A 20,252-nucleotide genomic window follows, 5' to 3' on the forward strand; every position below is an offset into this window, starting at 1 on the left:
ACAGGCGTGCGCTACCACGCTTGGCTGATTTTTTGATTTATTGTAGAGATGAGGTCTCGCTTGCCCAGGCGGGTCTCTAACCCGCGGGCTCAGGCAATCCACTCACCTCAGCCTCCCAAAGGCGCGGGATTACAGACTGAGCCACTGAGCCCGGCTTCAAATATATTCTTTAATAAAGTTTTATGACCCCTCCCCCAGTGAGAATCAATGATCCTAGATAAACTTAATTTTTAAAAAAATTTTGTATTAAAACTAAGTTAAGGAAACTGTAAGAGACTTGAAATACCATTGACAAATGTTAGTTAAGACAGCAGCCCTGTTTGCCAGAAACTAATATTGTTTTCATCTTTGCAGTTTCTTAAACTCCTTTGCAAAAAAGGTTGAACCTACTTCTATACTTTGCCTAATGGCTTTTGTAGTTGTGTAGACCACGTCCCAGTCTCTCCTAGTCTAGGATATGTCTTACGTGCGACTGTCAATCTCTTGACAATTCTTCCCCCTTTTTTTTTTCCTCATCCAGTGCTCTAAGTATCTGATGACTCCACCAGAGCATTCCTAGGGCTTGTTTCAACATATCTGTCATGGTATTTGCTTTGAGCTACTCTCATGTAGCTGTCTACGTATTTTCATGCAATAATGTGGGAGCTTGCATATATACTTTTCAGAGCTTTTTTTATTTATTGAAAAGACCTTATTCCTAGGAACCATATGACAGGAAGAAAGGAAGTAGTAGGTTAGTGTTTACTATATTTTCATGTAGTTAACTTCATTTGAGGCTGTGATCACTGAGTGCTGTTGGACCTTATACATGACTATTCTAGTATCATTGACTTTTGGGGAAATTGTAGTGATTAACCCAAAACACCAGAATTATCAACGTAGTTATATATACTGTTAGAATTTTAACTGTCAGCTGGCTCCAAATGTTTATTAAGCTAACAGACAGTGCATTATTTTTCCAATAGGAAAGCCTGATGAGAAAAATCACACTCATGTTATATGATTCTTTAGTGGTATCAGCTAGAAATATAACGAGGTGAATTTTTTTCTGATTATCATCATAATTTGTTCATTATTAGATTGAGACGATTTCAGATGGCACAGAAAAGAATAAAGTAAGTGAAACTCATCTGTAATCTCATTAAGAAGAGATAAAAGCATTGTTTAGTGGCTATCCTTTCAGACTTTATAGTAATATATAACATATGTTTCATTTTTTAAAAGTAGGCTTATACTATATGAGTCTTTTTGTAACGCTCTGTTTTCATTTAATATATGGGCGTGTTTCTATAATGTAGCTCTATGTCACTTTCCTTAATGGCTACAAAATAGTCTCTTGCATAGATGTATCCTAATTTTATTTAATCAGATTCATACGACTTTTAAAATACATTTTCAACAACTTGATTAATCATAGTTTTCTACTATGCCAAATTACCTATCAAGTATTTTGGAGTAAAGAGCACTTTTCTCCTTTTGGGGCCTGCCTGTAGGTGAAGTAGTCACAATAAAATGTTTCTGTTTCCTTTTAATTAACCCATGTTACTAACTTCACCTAAACTTTCTTCTTGACCTTTATAATTCATCTCACATGTAGTAATTATCTGTTTATACTCTGCCTATTTATTTTACATGCAAACAGATACGTTTTGAAGAACTTTAATCTGCTGATCCTAATTTTCATACAACGGAGAATATGAGTTTTATCAACAGTAAGCCTGGATTCAAATCTGTGTTCTGCCACTTAATAACTATGTGATCTGGCTTCAGTCATGTACAAGCTAGGTCTCACTTGTCTGAAAGCCTACCTTTCATTAGGTTTTAACAATTGAAATATAATCTTTTATAAGTTATAGTGTTCAGCATAATTTAAGTGCCCCGTAAATGTTGACTCAGGAAATAAAAGGAGGTGGATTAGAGACTGTAGATCAGCAACTTGGAAAACATTTCTAAAATATCTATCAGGCTTAAAAAGTGTATAGCTTTTCAAGCTCTTTTCAAGGTTCACTCATACAATTGCCATGATGGTAGAGTTTATAATTGCTTGAAAAACTGTAGGAATATGAATTTATTATTTTTCTAAAGTTTTAATAATGTCTGGCACTTAAAAGAAAATGTTTCTAGGAAGGTTCAATTCAAAGGACTAATATGAGTAAACTATTTAACCTTACCTGTCTCCAAAAAATCTATATCTAAAAAGGAAGGAAATATTTGAAAGTATATTTGGCACCGATAATGCCAGTAGTGCCACCTCATTGATTTGGGTCCACTGACAGGGAATGTAGGACTGATGTGTATCTTTGTACTAACTATGGATCTTACTTGCATCTGAAAGGAAAAGAGCAATTAGAAGACTAATGTCCTTTATTGATATTAATAAACCTGAAGTCCAGAGAGGTTGGTACCTCATCCAAAGTTACACAGTTGCAGAGCCGGTACATACTAGGATGTGGGCCTCTTGAATCCCAATCCTGATATTTCATTCTACCATATTCATTTATCTGGAAATCATAGACTAATTATAAATAATTTTTATCTGGTCATTAAACTGGGCAGTAACTGTGTTACATTAGGTTACTTGATTTAGACATTAATTTATGTTGAATAGTACATACCTGTCAAGATTAAAGTCAATGATTTCATAATCCAGATTTTACTGAGTAGTTTTTAATGATGGTAAGGAATATTGCGTACATCTGCATTTAACTGAACTTTTGTGATTTTGGAAGTTAACAAATATTTTTGACAACTTGAAGGTTAACAAATGTGTTTGACAACTTTAAGACCAGACACTTTTATAAAGGAACATTTGTTCTTATAAAAAAGTAGATTTGAGGTGTACCTTAGCTGCTGATTCTTTTAGGCTGTCAACTTTTTTTTTACCCTGTAATAGTAAAAAAATAGTGAAATAATAATAGTAATAGTGAAAACTTAGATAAGGTTTAAAACCTTTTCCATGTGGTTTATAAAGTAACATGTTTACAATATAAAACAGCAGTATAGCTTTTAAAGTCATAAGATTGAAATTTTCTTCTCCTTTATACAATTATTAAATAGTTGAATAAGAAAGGTGATAGTGATTGTGATGGTATGAATAATAGTAACAGCCCTGATATTTATGAATAATTTATTATATACTATATTTGTACTTCATATTAATTATCTTATTAATGAAAAATCTTATTTCACTATCTCAGTAAATTACAACATCTCAATGAGATCATTCCTATTTTTTTGCTGACAAATCATAGTTGTATGTATTTATGGGGCACACTGTGATATTTTAATATATGTATACAATGTGGCATGATTACATCAAGCTTATGAACATATCACCTTGCTTACCAATTATTTTTATGGCAAGACATGAAATTTACTGTTAGTTATTTTAAAATATATAATACATTATTATTGACTATAGTCACCTATTTCTTCTTTCTAACTGAAACTTTGTACTCTTTGATCAGCAACCCCCCATTCTCTTATCTCAAACCTTATACTCCTTATTTATTCCTGTTTCTATACACATTTTATAGATGAAGAAACTGAAGTAGCTGGGTTTGGTGACTGGCTTGAGGTCACATAGCCAGTTAAGAGGCCATTGTTTGAGACTAGGTGATCTAGCTCTAGAACCTAAGTTCTTTATCTGTCTTACACTGTTGAGGGGTACAGGGGAACCTCACAGGAAATAATTATCTTACCAAGGACTATCTTTATCATCACTTCCCCTGCCCTCTCACTGTATCCTGTTAATAAAAAATGAGATTAATTATTAGAACTATTGCTAGGAGAGTCTTATAATTAATTAGGCATGTACCTTTAGGTTTTCTAGATTCTACTCATCCTTCAAGACCCAATTCACTTTTCATTTATACTATTTCAGTCTTTTAAATTTTCTTCCAGTTTTTTCCTTTGCTGAGTTCTCAGGACAGTGCAATATTTATTTTATACCTTTATTGGATTGTTTTTACATGTCTTATTATCTTTTCTAGAATTGTAGCATTTTAGAGTTGGGCAGAGTGTTAAAAGTCCATGTCCCCGTTTCAGGTTTTCTAATTCGTTTTACTAGGTTGAGTTTCTTGAACAGTATCACCCCAGTAAGAGTTTGCTGATTGTCAGAAAACTGTTAGCATTACTCTTAATGCTTTATTCAATATGACATTCATAATAGATACACTATTTCAAGTTCTTGTTAGCCCTCATTTATGCTAGTGAAATAGTACAATAGTAGAAACTAGTTGAATAGAACTGAACTGATTTAGATGTTTTAGGCAGGGGCTGTAACAAACAAGTTGGGGAAGTCTTGAATAAGTTATTGAGATCAGAGTTTCAAAATAAAGCTATAAATCATATATAATATATAATGTTAAATTAATAGCATTCAAACCAAATCACATTTAGGAGAATGAAATATGTGTTTGTTGAATCCCTACCATGTGCTAGACACAATAACAGGCATTTAAAATATCTTAGTACTCATGATATGTACAGGAATTAAGAGCTTTGTAATAACTTCTAACATTTTTCAGTTCACTTAGTTTTCCTCACAGAAGTACCTGTAAGAGTAAAGGAAAGTCATATATATCTAAAGGACCTAGAAATCTAACCAAGTAGCTGCTAAAAATGTGATTTTTTTTTTCACTGTCACATCCTTTATCTTAAAGATATCTCAGATTTCTTTTGTGAAGAGGTATGTCCATGTTTATTGTAAAAATCTTCCAATTGTTCACAATTCAGAGAGTGAGGAGTTAGATCTAGTCTATGAATTCAAGAGACCTTTGGCACACTTCAGAATTCTCCTGAGATTGAGCATACCTGATCTTGAGACCATAGGCTTATGCTTATTTGATCCCCACAGTGGTCCTGTGACCATAGACCAAGAGCAGACATGCTAAGTTAGGCTTTGCCTGACTCCTTACTATTAATAAATGTTACATAACAGTTAACACATTTAATTTTTATTTTTTCTTTGACTCCTAAATTTTTATGACATTATATAGCTTTTTAGGTAATCTAAAGGCTTTTTCCTCTTTTTTTCTCTGTGGGAATTTTTAATTTTAATTATAGCCAAGTTAAGTTACAATTTTGTTAATTTTTTCAAAGAGAGATCTTAAGAGCGGAGTTGAAAAACTCGTGTAGTTTTTATATCTCAACCTTTTTTGAATTAGTGATTTTTGCAGATATATTTGTGTCACTTAAGTATCTTATTTTAGTGAATGTGTGTTATATTTTCTGTTATTTGAGTATATTCATTGAATTATTTGAATATCATGCATTGTGTGAAGATGAAAACTCGATTTTAAGTAACCTATTGTTTTGAATTAGAAGTCTGCTAGAATGGAGACATTTAAATCATTGCAAATAACCAGAGTGATTTGGTCATATAGAAATAAACTTGAATAAAAAATATTTTATGGTAAAAAGTAAAAGTAGATGGGGGTATTATATTAATATACAACTTAGAATGGGTTTCAAATGTAGTTTGTAAAGTTAGCTTTCTACTTTATGTAGTGGCCTTTTTATAGGTGGAGCAAATCCCAGTGGGCAAAATGATGTTCTAATCTCAGATTTCCTCTCTCAATTTTTAGTTGTTGACCTCCTCTACTGGAGAGACATTAAGAAGACTGGAGTGGTGTTTGGTGCCAGCTTATTCCTGCTACTTTCATTGACAGTATTCAGTATTGTGAGTGTAACGGCTTACATTGCCTTGGCCCTGCTCTCTGTGACTATCAGCTTTAGGATATATAAGGGTGTGATCCAAGCTATCCAAAAATCAGATGAAGGCCACCCATTCAGGTAAGATGTCTGGAAAACAAGGTACACATTGAAGTATTGAAACTTTATTTTACTATCTACAAAGTTATGAGCAAGCTTTTTTTTTCGTACTGCTTAAAGATAATTGCAAACATTTGCTTGAAAGCTATACCAAAAGCATCTGTTTTTGAGATTTCCTAAAAGTCATTTCAAAAACTCATGAAGCAAAAGACTTTTTATATATCATTAGCTTAAGTCTAGTACTTGTTAGGAATATGTATTAGAAGGAGGCATTGGTTATCTGACTTTAATGGCTATTATATCTTTTTAACATGGTTAGGATTGGTGAGGGTTATAGTTTCTTACTTTTTAATGCTCTCTGATATTTTATACCTTTCTGGTAGTATGCTTATGTTTTTCTGTTATTCGTTTCCTTCATGACTCTTTTCTTTATATGGTTTCTTATTTCCCGAGGCATGACTTTTTGTATCTTTTGGAGAGCTTTATTTTAGCATCTTTTTGCCTCTCACCTACTGTCTTCTGCTCTTGTTTTCACAAGTGCACTTATTCTAGCATACTTGGGGTGCCAAAAGATATATACACATTTTAAGAGATCTTATCTATGAATTACTTTTCGAAGTTGAATTGAATTATGGTAGCAATGTGTATGTAGTATGACATTTGCTCTACTGTGCTTCTGCCATTTTCTTTGACCGTTCTGCCTGTTGCATGGTAACACTAGCATTCATTTGATTACTGCCATCTTTTGAGCAGAAGTCATACTTAAAATGTGTGTACATTTTTTTGGCATCTCTGGTATATACCTAGTTGCTATTGAGACATACCTCAGCTTGAGTCTTCTGCCCTCACCTCAGGTACTGTGTATTTCCTCCCCCCTTTATTATTGAGATACAATTCACATACCATAAAATTCATTGATTTTAGTATATTCACAGACTTATACAACCATCACTATTTTCATCACACAAAAATAAACTTCAGATTTATTAGCAGTCACTCCCCAGCCAGCCTCTGGCAACCAGTAACTCACCATGTTTTTAAGTGAGTTTTTTCCCTCAAACTTGTTAATTTCTGTCAGTAATACCACTACCATCCTAGCTTTCAACCTCCTGTTTTGATGTTATCTTTGTTTTCATCTTATGTTAAAAAAAAATCATTAAATTTTGTTGCTTTCCACTGCTCTCCACAGTCTAAACCAGGAATTTGTAAACTACATTCATGGCCAAATCCAGTCGACTGCCTGCTTTTGTAGATAAAGTTTTATTGGAACACAGCCATACTCATTCATTTAGCTGGTTTCATACTGTAATGGCTGGGTTCAGTAGTTGTAACAGAAACCATATGGATTTCAAAGCCTAACATACTTATTACCTGGCCCTTTACAGAAAAAGTTTGCTGACTCCTGGTTGGACTCCACTTGGTATAGGCTGATCTCTGGTTACCTGAGATTACTTCATTCTTACAGATATTCTCAGATTAGTTTTTCTAAAGTACCACTTTTATCATGTTTTAGGTGTAGGGGTCCCCTATACTATAGGATGAAGTCTAAATATCTTTGTCTTGTCTCTCATTTACCCTTTCTAGGGTTTTGTGCTCATTTTCATGCTGCCTTTCTTAGTTCCCAGATTCCTCATTCTTTTCATTTGGTTCTGTGTTTGCTTCAGGACTCAACTCTTTGAAGGATTCTCTAACACTGGCCCCAAATGATCTGATGATTTGGTTCCTATTGCAATGTCTTTGAAATGTTCTGTAACTGCTTGAACATCATTTTTCTTCAAATAGATTGCAAGTATTTAAAAACTATTTTTGACCAGACAAATATCTTTCTGGGCATATGAGTATATACCTACCTAAAACATTATCCAGCTGTTATTAATGGGTAAATTTAAATTGATTTACAAACTTTAAGTAAGAGACCCACTAAATTATTTTGCTTATTGTGAACAGTGGTGATTTGTTTTTCAGTAATTTTGTCATATTGTCGGTGTAGCGATGTTTCATAAGTTTGGAAGAGCGACCAATGCTTGGCTGTACTGAATGGCTGCTATGTGTCTAACCATTTATGTACATATTTAACTTTATTTTTTTGAAAAATGTGTTTTAATTTTATGATAACTCTATGAGATAGGTTGTAGTACTCCATTTTACAGAGGAGAAAAAAGACTTGGAGTTCAGTAATTTAAAATTGGAGCTTCAAAATGGCAGAGCCATATTATGCTGCAAATCATAAAACGTATGATTTTTAAACTAGTTACATTGAAATATATTAAAATATTGTCAAGCTATAAATTTTCTGCAGTATAACTTTTATACATCATTTGATTTTAAAGATTTTGGGGAAATGCTAGTGATTTATTTATTTCCTTCTTAGAAACACTTCTTCTTCTTCTTTTTTTTTTTTTTTAAATAAAGTGACAGGATCTTGCTGTTTTGTCCAGGCTACTCTTGAACTCCTGGGTTCAAGCCATCCTCTCACTTCAGCCTCCCAAATAGCCAGGACTATAGGCATGCGCCACTGCACCTGGCTAGAAACACTTTATCCTTAGTTAAAAGAGAGAGAAAATCAGCCAGCATACCAGTATAAGCTTGTTGGATAGTTTTTTCTAGTTCCTCATTCATGCTCATGAAGATGATGTTTGTGTATTATACCCGTGGTCATTGGAAAAGAGGAAAGAAACTTCTGGTGTTGCATTAATATCATGTAAAGGCCAGTTGAATTAATGTGAATTTCCACATGTCACTGATGGAGAATGCTCTTTGTGTCTCCTGTTTAGGCATCTTGTCTTTAGCAAGAACCAGCAGTGGTAGAATAAACAAAGAAGCAGAATAGCAACCAAGATTATACCATCTGCGTTTCTATATTTCTCAAAGTTGTATAAATAAACTATTGATGGTTTTTTAAAATTTTATTTTTATTTCAGTTGCTTTAGTAGTTACAAATCGTTTTGGTCTGGGCTTTAGGGATACCTGCTACCCTCACCTGTGTAGATAGATTGTACTTGATAGGTGATTTTGTGTGTCCCTCTACCCACTGCCCCCTCCCTTTTCTGAGTCTTCCGTGTTCATTATGCAACTCTCTATTTTTTTTATTGTTAGTTTAGCTCTCCCTTATAAGCAAGAGCACATAGCATTTGGTATTCTCTTCTTGATTGTCTAGCAGTATACTATACCATATACTGTAAAGATATATTCCTCATCCTTAGCAGTTTATACTGTAAGTCTAATTGGAAAAAATAGTTTACACATGTCTATAAATGACTAATACACAAGAAAGTGTTGTAAGACGTATACATAAGTAAGAGATTACATTAGGGTCTTAAGGAAGAATGTGTCAGATGAGGCTTCATGTATGGGTGAGATTTGAAGTGGGGCTAACTGGCTAAATAATTCCAGAGGTAAGAGGAAAACATTGTGGATTGGGAAAACAGGACGATAAATGGGGTCATCAAAGTTAAAAAATGTTTAGTGAATGACTCACTTCCAGCTGCAACATAAGTAGTAGTGGGAAATAAGGTTGGAAAGATTTAGGAAAAGGGCCTCTGGTTGAAAAGTTGGAATCATGGGATTGCAGAATATCTGAGCTTGAAGGGATTTAGGAACATCTATTTCTTTAATTCACACAGTTGGAACCCTGACCCAGAGAACATAGAACTTTCATAAAGTTGTCTAGCTAGGTAGTAGCAGGTCTCCTAACTCCGGCCTGAGTTCAACCTAGAAAGCACTATCTGGGAAAGCTCAAATAAGGCTAATCTGGCATTGGCTGACAGATGGATTAGGATGCAGACAGATCAGGACTGGTTTGGAGAGACTGATAGAATATTCCAGCTTGTAAATAATGAGCATGTAAAATAGAGCAATGACACTGTAAATAAAAACAAGGAGACATGGGCATATTGGAGAGGTAAAACTATGGGTCAAGGAGTTGTCCAAGAGGACTGTCATGTCCAGTGTAAGAAACTGGTGTCCACAGACATGGGGAGGTGACTAGGACTGCTTCCAAGAGATATGAGAGAACATTTAGCACTTCTAAGTTAGTTCAACTCTACCAAGATAAAATGGCTTATTTGAAACATTACCTGTTGACACGATTTGTTACAGGAAGTTACATACCTGTGGACGTGGCTTTCTCCCCCATTACAATTGTCTTTTTGAATTCTAGCCATCTCAGTATAGATTAAGGCAGCTATATGACAGTAACTGTTGTGTTGCTGGGATTGTCACTGTGCTTTTGGCAACCACTTTACAATCTGGTAGTTAATATATTGGACAGTTTCTCCTAAAGGTTAGTCTGACTAAGTTTAGGATTTGGAATTAAGATCTTTGCTAGGAAAACGTGATGAGACAGCATAATGTCAACTTGAAGAAAAAACAAAACCTGCTATACCGTTTATTGAATACATCTTTGTGCCCAAGTGTGTTAAGCTCTTTACTTATTGAATCCTCAAGATAATCTTCATTTTATAAATGAGGAAATTGAGGTATAGAGGGAAGACTAAATAACCGCAGAGATACCCAGCCAGGTAAGTGGCAGAGCTTAAGATTCAAGTTCAGATCAGTCTGGCTTCATAGTGTATGCTTTTTCTATGCTAGTCAGCAGGCAGTGCATATCAATGAAATACCCCTTACATTTGGTGGATTTTTATATTGTTCCTAATTTGGAAACAGTAGACTTGAGTGTTTTCTTGATCTCTTATATATATAAAATTGCTGATTGGCATTTAGGGAAAAATCATTTCAGTCAGTGACAATTATGTATTTTGTTTTCTAGGGCATATTTGGAATCTGAAGTCGCTATATCTGAGGAATTGGTTCAGAAATACAGTGATTCTGCTCTTGGCCATGTGAACTGCACGATAAAAGAACTCAGGCGCCTCTTCTTAGTTGATGATCTAGTTGATTCTCTCAAGGCAGGTTCTATTTTGTGTTTCATTTTTTATGTACCTGGAATTTAATATCAAAAGAGTTCAGAGTATAAAATTTTGTTTTTCTATATTCAAGTAAATAAATGTTAATTATATTACACTACTATAAACTTGTGTTTTAAAATTCAGAATCCAAGCAAATAAAGTTGGAGGAAAGTGCTGTTCCTTTTTAAAGGAAAATAAATTATGAATTCATACTTCCAGAAATCATAAAGATTTAAAAGTGAGAGGAAATTAAAGGGAATTTTGATTTTAAGCATAAAGATTATCTAATGCATTTAATACCAGATGTGACTTATTCTTCTTGACTTTATTTTAGAACCTAGCACTTTGTTTCTTACTTTGTATGTGATTCATACACATACGTAAGCTATTTCATATCTTAGACTCTTTCTTACAGTGTTTATTCTGGAAAAGATTTACTATTCTAAACCTCCCTTCAATTGGTAATCAGAAGTTTTTCTTTAGTTTTTGGATCTTGCTAAGCAAGCAGCTGTTAGTCTGCTTACAAACTTGCAAATAAACTCTTCTTAAGTTCTGACTGACTCAAAACAGGCCCTGAACCACCGTTGTGTAATTTGAGCCCCAAGCACTGGAACTATAGTGCTTTTCATTTTCATAGAACTTGCTGTTTGTGTTTTGTGTGCTATTGCCAGTGACTCTGCTTAAAACAGGCAGACTTGTTTCCAACCTAAGCCTGGGTAGAAATATAGTATGGTGGTAATTATCGTAACTTTTTCAAGAGAAACGTTCTAGTTTACACTTTATCACACATGCTGGGGATATTAAAGCAATAAGGTGATTGGGTCTTTAGACTTAGAAAAACAATTTCTGAACTGCCAGAATAGGCTTAAGTGCTTAAAATGCTTTTTAAATTTTTATTTATTTTTGTATTTATGTATGTATTTATTCACTCACTCACTTGTTTGTTTGAGATACAATCTTGTTATGCTATGTTGCCCAGGCTGGTCTCGAACTCCTGGCATCAAGCAATTCTTCTGCTTCGTCCTCTCAAAGTTCTGGGATTACAGGTGTGAGCCACCATGCTCAGCCAAAATACTTTTTTTTTAAACAAACATTTTAACCTTTATAAGCTGGTAGATATATTATTTTCAGCTGTGTGCTTCTCTATTTAAGACTTGGAACATAAGTTACTAATAACATCAAGGGTAAATAATTTATTTCCTTTCATCACTTAACTCTTTTGTATAGCGTGGTTGCAGTTAGAAACTTATTCTATAATGATGTTTTGAAATTATCTGATGTCAGTTCGTAAATGAAAAGATCATAGTTATGCTGTTTGGCATGTTTGATTACTTGTTCAAAAGAGAGCAAGTAAAAATATTTTGGAGTAAATGAAATAGAACCTTTTACATATGGCCTAGAAGAAAACAGTTCCTGTTCACTGAAATGATACCTCTATATACACCTTGACTGCTGGGGTAGACGTGTGAAAAGGCATTGAAAAGGAGGTACAGTTCGAGACCCGCCTGGGCAGCGAGACCTCATCTCTACAATAAATCAAAAAATCAGCTGGGCGTGGTAGCGCATGCCTGTAATTCGGGCTACTTGGAAGGCTGAGGCGGAAGGATCGCCGGAGCCCAGCAGGTCGAGGCTGCGGTGGCCGGAAGCGGCCACTGCACTCCAGTCTGGGTGACAGAGTGAGACTCCAACTCCAAAAAAAAAAAAAAAAAAGAAAAGAAAAGAAGGTACTGCTGCAGTTTCAGAAGGAGCGCTTGTGGGTAGGAATTGATTGAGAAGAAACAGTATCTAAAGAGTGATTCAGAGCTTCAAATAGCAAACGACTATCTCTGAATTTAGCAGAGATTGCTGGGGGAGATGTGACTTTTTATTTTAAAGATGTGGGGTACAATTCATGATTAGGTATACAAGTGGTCATCGTACAGGTAAAGTTTGGGTCTCTGGTCCCCACTTTGCCTGGTTTGAGATCAGGTACCTTTATTGTTGTGTCCCATCCCCGTTCCCCACCCTCCGCAGTATTCCACTACTGCCAATCCCTTTCTTATAGTATAGTATTGTGGTAATTGTTCAGGGTCCGCTTATGGGTGAGAACATGTGGTACTCTGTTCCTTGTTTCTGTGATAGATCTGAGTATGATAGACTCTGAATCCATCCAAGTTACTGCAAAATCCATGTTTGTCCTTTATAGCTGCGTAATATTCCATTGTATATATGTACCACATTTTAAAAATCGGTTCCAGTTTGGATGGGCACAATGGTTGGTTCCGTGTTTTTGCTATTGTGAATAGTGCTGCAATAAACATGCACGTGCAGGTATCTTATTTGTAGAATGATTTGAGTTCCTCTGGGTATATTCCTAGTAGGAGGATTGCTGGGTCACATGGAAGTTCAATTTCTAGTTTTTTCCTTTTTCTTCACATCCTCGTCAGCATCTGTTTTATTAATGATGGCCATTCTTACTGGGGCTTACTGGTATCTCAGTGTGATTTTGATTTGCCTTTCTCTTGATGATTAGTGAGACTGAGCATGTCTGTTGGCTGCCTGTATATCTTCTTTTGAGAAATGTCTGTTCATGTCTTTTGCCCACTTTTTAATGGGGCTGTTTGTTTTTTTCCTTTTGGCATATTTGAGTTCCTTGTAGGTCCTGGATGTTAGGCCTTTGTCAGATATAGTTGGCAAATATTTTTTCCCATTCTGTGGGCTGTCTCCCTGCTCTCTTGGTGGTTTCTTTGGCTTTGCAGAAGCTTTTCAGTTTGATGAGGTCCCACTTGTCTATCTTATCTCTTATGGTATGGGCACTTAGGGTTTTGATCAGGAATTGGTTGCCGGTTCCAATTTCCATAAGGGTGTCTCCCGCATTTTCTAAGGTTCTTATACTTTGAGGTTTTACGTTTAGGTCTTTGATCCATTTAGAGGTGATTTTTGTGTATGGTGATAGGTAGAGGTCTTGTTTTAATCTTCTGCACGTGGTCAGCTAGTTTTCCCAGCACTACTTTACTATATAGCTTCTCCTCTCCCCAGTGGTTGATGGTGGAGGCTTTGTCAAAGATGAGAGTTGGTTGAGAAATTGAGGTTTTGCTTCTGCAGTCTCTGTCCTGTTCCATTGATCCTTGTGCCTATTCCTGTTACCAATACCAGGGTTTTTTGATTATTGTAGCCTTATAGTAAAGTTTGAAGTCTGGAAGTGTACTTTCTGCTTTGTTTCTTTTGCTAAGGAGAGAGGTGACTTCAAACAAAAGCACCATGAGCTTGATAGAGAAGAGATAGTTGCTGCTTTTATAGACTTAATAAAAAGGACAACAGATGTAAACCAAAAGTCATCCTTTGTGTTTGCATAGTATAGTAGTGAAGGCAGCTGTATGTCTATAATCTAACATTTTTCTTAATAGAAGTGACATTTGTAAATAAATCTACTTTAAAAAAATTTGATTGGGGAAGGATTTATTATGTTCCAGTTTTCCAAGTTTGAGTATAAAGTTTCCATTTGTCTTTAATGAAAAGAAAACTTATTTGTTCTCTCAGAGAAAATTTATTGTCTTCCACACACAGTCCCATGTGTAGACAATTATGTAGGTTGAAATATTTGTCAAAGGCAAGAGGAGTAATAAAATGTTAGGAGAGGGCTGATTAGATATGGAGCGTTTTAAATCTGTTTTGCACAGGTGTTTGAAAATAGAATATGAGGACATTTTATGAATAAATTAGAAATTTCTTTGCCGTTGAATCTCATGTTTTAATTTTTTTGTAAAAGTAATTATGTTATTCATGAGGAAGCTAACATAAATAGAGAAACTGAACTTGATTAACGCTTGGGTTGAGTGACTTTGCTAATTTGAAAGTAACAGACATGGTTTCCTTTCTGGAACATTTTATTTTTATGAAATTTAAGAAATATTTTTGAAACATTCTCTGTTTCTCAATATTGGAAAAAAAGGACTTCCATTAAAATTAAAGTTTACTACTTTTTCTCCTTAAGAGTTAGCAATACATTTAAAAACAGAAAACTAAGAGAAGAAAATCTTATTTGATTGGTTTTCCTGATTAGTGTTTTTGGCAATCCCAGAACTCAAGGAAAGTGGCTTGGTGACTTCCCCAGATTGTGATTCATGTAGAGCTCCAAATAACAGTTGTTGTTCATGTTACCAGATGAAGTGAACCTAGCATTTAAAATCTGTTGAGGCAAAAGAATAAAGCAGAGAGGGTATCTGTTCTTTTCTCCTCATGTGAAGGTGACGAATGTGAAGCTCTTGGTAATCCAGTGTACACTCTTTAGAGTGTACCTGAAGACCTGCCTTGGTCAACCTTGTGATTCTGCGCCACAAGAATTTCCTTAAGCCTTTTCCTGCTGTCAGTGTATATAAGTAGTACAGATTCTATCTGTTTGTTTTCACCGAATATAAGGGCAGTGCAGAAATACAAAATACTTGCTTGAAATGTCTCTTATTGAAAAAGGAGGCTGATTTTAAAAAAACACTCTTGGCTTCTTATTAAAACAATTGATAGTGTTACCATTTTAGAGAGCAAGTCCCATTTGCCCTCTATGTATGCACCTACTCATCCCCCATAGTTTTTGTTTGTATACAGAGCATTAAAAAATTTTTTTTATTATTTTAAAGATATAGGGTAAAATTCAGGATTAAGTATATAAATGGTCATTATGCAGGTACCCTTGTTTATAAGGTCTGTTGTCGCGGGTGTGCCCCCCCCCCCCGGCAAAATCCCACTACTGCCAATCCTGTCCTATACAGAGCATTTTTAAAAAGATTTTTCTTAGCCTGACTCGGTGGTTCAGCCTGTAATCCCGCGCCCTTGGGAAGCTGAGGTGAGTGGATTGCCTGAGCCCGCGGGTTCGAGACCCACCTGGGCAGTGAGACCTCATCTCTACAATAAATCAAAAAATCAGCCGGGCGTGGTTGCGCATGCCTGTAATTCCGGATACTTGGAAGGCTGAGGCGGAAGGATCACCAGAGCCCAGCAGGTCGAGGCTGCGGTGGCCAGGAGCGGCCACTGCACTCCAGTGTGGGCGACAGAGTGAGACTCCAACTCAAAAAAAAAAAAAAAAAAGATTTTTCTTCTGGAAGTTGACTTTGTTACGTTTTGTCTTTTAGCCACAGCAACTAGTAGGAGAAGTCACATTCTTTTACCCTAAAGCAAGCAAAAAATTATTTTTCTCTCCAGTTACCGTTTTTCTGTTTTTGTTTTTTACTTTTTCAACATAAAGGAAATATTTTAAAGATTGCTTTATTTTACTTCTTTATTTTCACATTTTATATTTGTGGAAAGTTTGGTTTAAATAGCAGTGAGTTTTAAAAATTTTCTGGGAGCCACCTTTTTTTTTGAGTCGGGGTTTCACTTCGTTGCTTCGGCCGGAGTGTAGTAGCACAATCACAGCTCATGGCAGCCTTGGCCTTAAGTGATCCTCTTGCCTCAGTCTCCTCAGCTGGGACTATAGGCATGCACCACCACACCCAGCCAATTTTTTATATTTTTTTGTAGAGACAAGGTCTTGCTATGTTGCCTAGGCTCATCTTGAACTCCTGGGCTCAAGCAGTCATTCTACCTTGGCCTCCCAAAGTGTTGGGATTATAGGTAGGAGCCACTGTGCCTGGCCAGGAGCCAATTTTTTATTAGAATTACTTTGATTTTATATGATTCATAGCTAAGAAAATGGAAACCATTCTAATTTCAAGGAAATGCAGTGGAAATTATTCTCACTTATAATTTTTTGTCATTTAGAAAACAGATATATTATCAAGCTCTGTGTGTATACAAAAATAATGGCTTTGAAAATTTGAAAAAGGTATCTCTGTAACCCACTATCGTCATTAATGGCAAATAACCAAACTCCAGGTCTCATCAGTCTTTTTGTGAAATCCTTGAAATGATTGAAATGTTGGGCATCAGTGTGCCAGGTCTAGGACTCCTAGACATAAGACACATTCTGCAGATTTCTCCTTTTAAATTTTTATATAATGTTCCATTTGTTTTGCTGCTTTGTAATTAACTACAAACTTTTAAGTCCCAGAAAAGATTTCAGCTATTCATAGAACAAGTAGCAGTTCATTTCCTAGACAAGTGATATGGACAAAATTCACTGTTTTAAAAAAGCTGTGACGTTAAGTTATAAAGCCTGAGCTATAATCCTCCCACACTTCCTACCCTTAATTATAAAATAAAAGAGATGGCAGTCCCTACTGGGCTCAGCTTTTGGGCTAAACGAGTAAGGCTCTAAGCCTTATCAGAAGGTTCCGGTCTTTAGAAACCTAAGTTGCCTAATAATTTTACTTCTGTTTTACTTCCAGGGACTAAGACCAGGTGTCTATTTGAGTCCAAGTCTCACTCTGTTACCCAGGCTGGATGGAGTGCAGTGGTGTGATCACGCCTCACCACTGCATTCCTGAGCTTGAGTGATCCTCCCATCTCATTCTCTCAAAGTGCTGAGATTATGGGTGTGAGCCACCACACCTAGCTTAAGACCAGGTATTTTTAGCAGAGGTTCTTAATTTTTCTGTAATATGATTTTGGATGATAAAGATGAGGTTCTGTATGACAGCAGTTTCGTGATTCTCGGTGGAAAATTTTGTTTAAATTATTTGTAAGAAAATTCCTAGCTATAGTTGCCTGAATGTGAGGGAACCATGATGTTCCAGAATACAATCTTAAATCTGAAAATGAGCAAGAAAAAAAAAAAAAAAAGACCTGAACTCCAGAAATAGCTGACCTGAAAGAACATTACAATCTAACCCTCGGGCTTTTAGACATCTATTAACATATACATTTTGACATTTTCCTTTCAGGTTTCTTTGGCTCAGACAAAAATTAGAAGGGAGGTGCACTGAGGATAGAGACAGTTGCAGTAACACTAATGCATGAGTCTGTAGGTATCACAGGAGGTCAAGTAACTTTCAGGGTTTTTGAAGTTTTAAAATTATTGGAATGTCAAAGTAATTTCTGAAATTCTGGAAGCTCTTTCCTGCCATTTTCCTTAAAAATGTCTCTCTCCGCAGTTGAGCCATCATAAATCTACAGAGCTTTTTTTTTTTTTGTATCAGATGCGTGATACAGTTACATTTAGTTCCCCAATTGCCTTGGAAGAAAGACAGCCAAGATGTGGCCCTTGCCCTTTTTCTTAGTAAGTCTTTGTTAGATCTTCCTTATACTTTGGGCTTCCGTCCTCTTCTCTCATTATTACCCAAAGAAGTGGTGAGCTCTGACTTCCACAGTGAACAAGTGTCGGGTATAATGTTATAAAGTATCTGCCATAAAATAGCATAGAATTTGTAGGTCCAAAATTAGAGCTGCCTGTTGCTTCTTGAAAGTTGTGTGTATTGGCCTTTTTCCTGCCGTGTTATGATGACATGCACATCTGTGGTGTATTCTCATTAATAATGATTATTCTCTAGGTGGCTTTACAGTGTGGGACAGCAGGTTCCGGAGTCAGACAAGCCTGAGATCATGTGACCTCTGGTCTAGCAATGTGCTTAGTCCTTGTGTCTTGGTTGTCTCTTCTTTGGAAATATTATTTGACTTTGGGAGTTATTATTTAACCCTAATGCATATGAAGCATAGTCATGTAGTAAATGTTATAGTTAATTGCTATTGTTATTATGTGCAGATTTGTACGATTGCTAGAATACTACTTCTTACTGTCCTCCCCTGTAGTGTGTTCCCTGTTTACCCAGTATTTTTGTTTTGGGCTCCTGAAGCGTTAAATTTTCTCAACATAGCTGCAACATTTAAAAATTCTATGATAGCACATACAAATGTAAATTTCTGGTTTCTTTTTTTAAATGAGAAAATTTGGCAACTTTGGAATATTTACATGGTCAACAGTATATGGAACTGGGTGCCCCTTTGAGAGGAGGAATGCATATATCTGATATGCATATTAATTACTTAGGATTACTTTGCCTTTAGTTCTCATCCAGCCTCTTTCATGCATCTGTGTCACCTGCCTAGCCCTAAGGACATTTGTTCATCTCTTTGCCTCAGGATAACCTGGCTTTTAGGGAAAGTATCCTCAAAGAGGTAGTGACATTTGAGCCTATTAGATGACCCAGGTGTGAAGTATTGGGCTTCTCTCTTGTAGATTTGTAGATTTGTAGTGAAACTACATTGGGACTTAATTTTAGCTTATGTGTACTACTACTTGAATTCTGTCATGTTAAAGGTATCTTTGTTGCTAAAGCAATTTATTCTAAAATGTGAAGGTCAACTCTTTTCCCTTTAGACTTGTGGACAGTGATGGATGAAAATAGCTCTCATGCTCTGTTGTAAACTTGCTCAAGTGCAGAAGTTATATTTAGTTTCTGCAATGGGAGTCTTTAAAACTGTGTGACAGGGAAAAGTCTTGCTAACTGTAATGGTCCTTCAAACCTTACTGTCCTTGAAGAAAGACAAAGAACAGGGCAGCATTAAACAAACAAACAAACAAACAAACACCTAAATGACAGGTGTTAAGAATGCCTGACATTTACTCACTTGGACATTAGTTAAATTCAGTTGTAGGGGTGACCAGAGTGTTGCTATTTGTAGAACTGACTATTGTTAGTGGAGGAATCCAAGTGTTTCCCTAACCTGCAGTAAGTGTGCTTGCTAGAGTTTGAACACCTTAATTAATGCTCAGTATCCAGCTTAGGAGACAGATTTTGTTGAATCATTCATTCAACATGGAGAAAGATATGCTTTAGATCAAAGGTAGCAAACTACTGTCTGTGTTGGCCATGGCCTGTTTTCATACAGCCTGGGAACCAAGAATGGTGATTTATACATATTACTAATGGATTGTAAGTTGACAACAACAAAGAATAGTTTGTGATAGAGACCCTATGTGGCTGATAAAACCTAAAATGTTTACTGTCTGACTCTTTACAGAATAAGTTTGCTGATCCCTGCTTTAAATAATGGAGGTGCTAATTCTTCTCTATTCTTCTTATTTATACTGTTATATTCACCTGAATAATCACTGTAGATGACGACAACTACTAAAGGGTCAGTGATTGCCAGACATACACATGAGGGCTTTGAGCATGTCATTGAGCCTTGATGCTATATGGTGTCATGAAGTTTTGGAACTGGAAGAAAACTTTGAAATCCTCCTGTCCAACCATCTCATGAATAAACTACAGTATGGAGAGAAAAGGAAATAAAGGACTTCTTTAAATGAAATCACTTTTTAGAAGCAAAGCATTTTCCAAACCTGCCTCATTTAATTCATTTTTTTTAATGTTAGGTTTTTTATTTGGGATCTTTTTTTCTTTTTTTGAGTGGGAGTCTCACTCTGCCACCCCAGCGTTGACCTGCTGGACTCTGGCGATCCTTTCAAGTAGCCATGAGCTACAGGCGTGCACTACCCATGCCCAGCTAATTTCTGATTTATTGTAGAGATGACGTCTTGCTAAGTTGCCTGGACTGGTCTTGAACCCGTGGGCTCAGGCAGTCCACTTGTGTTGGCCTCCCAAAGGGATTACAGGCTTAGCCACTGAGCCTGGCCTGATTCATTCTTTAAAAAATCCCAGACTAGCCGGGCTCGGTGGCTCAGCCTGTAATCCCGCGCCTTTGGGAGGCTGAGGT

The 20,252-nt window shown here is 35.9% G+C and overlaps 1 protein-coding gene across 6 annotated transcripts in view; it reads left to right on the forward strand.

The window, feature by feature from the left end:
- Positions 1 to 20,252, forward strand: part of RTN4 (reticulon 4) — an 81,494-nt gene that overhangs the window by 57,851 nt on the left and 3,391 nt on the right. For all 6 annotated transcript variants that reach the window (XM_021711184.1, XM_021711183.1, XM_008055641.2 and 3 more), the window contains 2 exons: positions 5,589 to 5,796; positions 10,544 to 10,682. In XM_021711184.1, the coding sequence (XP_021566859.1) occupies positions 5,589 to 5,796; positions 10,544 to 10,682 (347 nt within the window). The remainder of the gene's footprint in view (positions 1 to 5,588; positions 5,797 to 10,543; positions 10,683 to 20,252) is intronic.

This window comes from Carlito syrichta, unplaced genomic scaffold (genome assembly GCF_000164805.1).
Source record: "Carlito syrichta isolate Samal-C Ts95f unplaced genomic scaffold, Tarsius_syrichta-2.0.1 Scaffold301904, whole genome shotgun sequence".
Classification (NCBI taxonomy): Eukaryota; Metazoa; Chordata; class Mammalia; order Primates; family Tarsiidae; genus Carlito; species Carlito syrichta.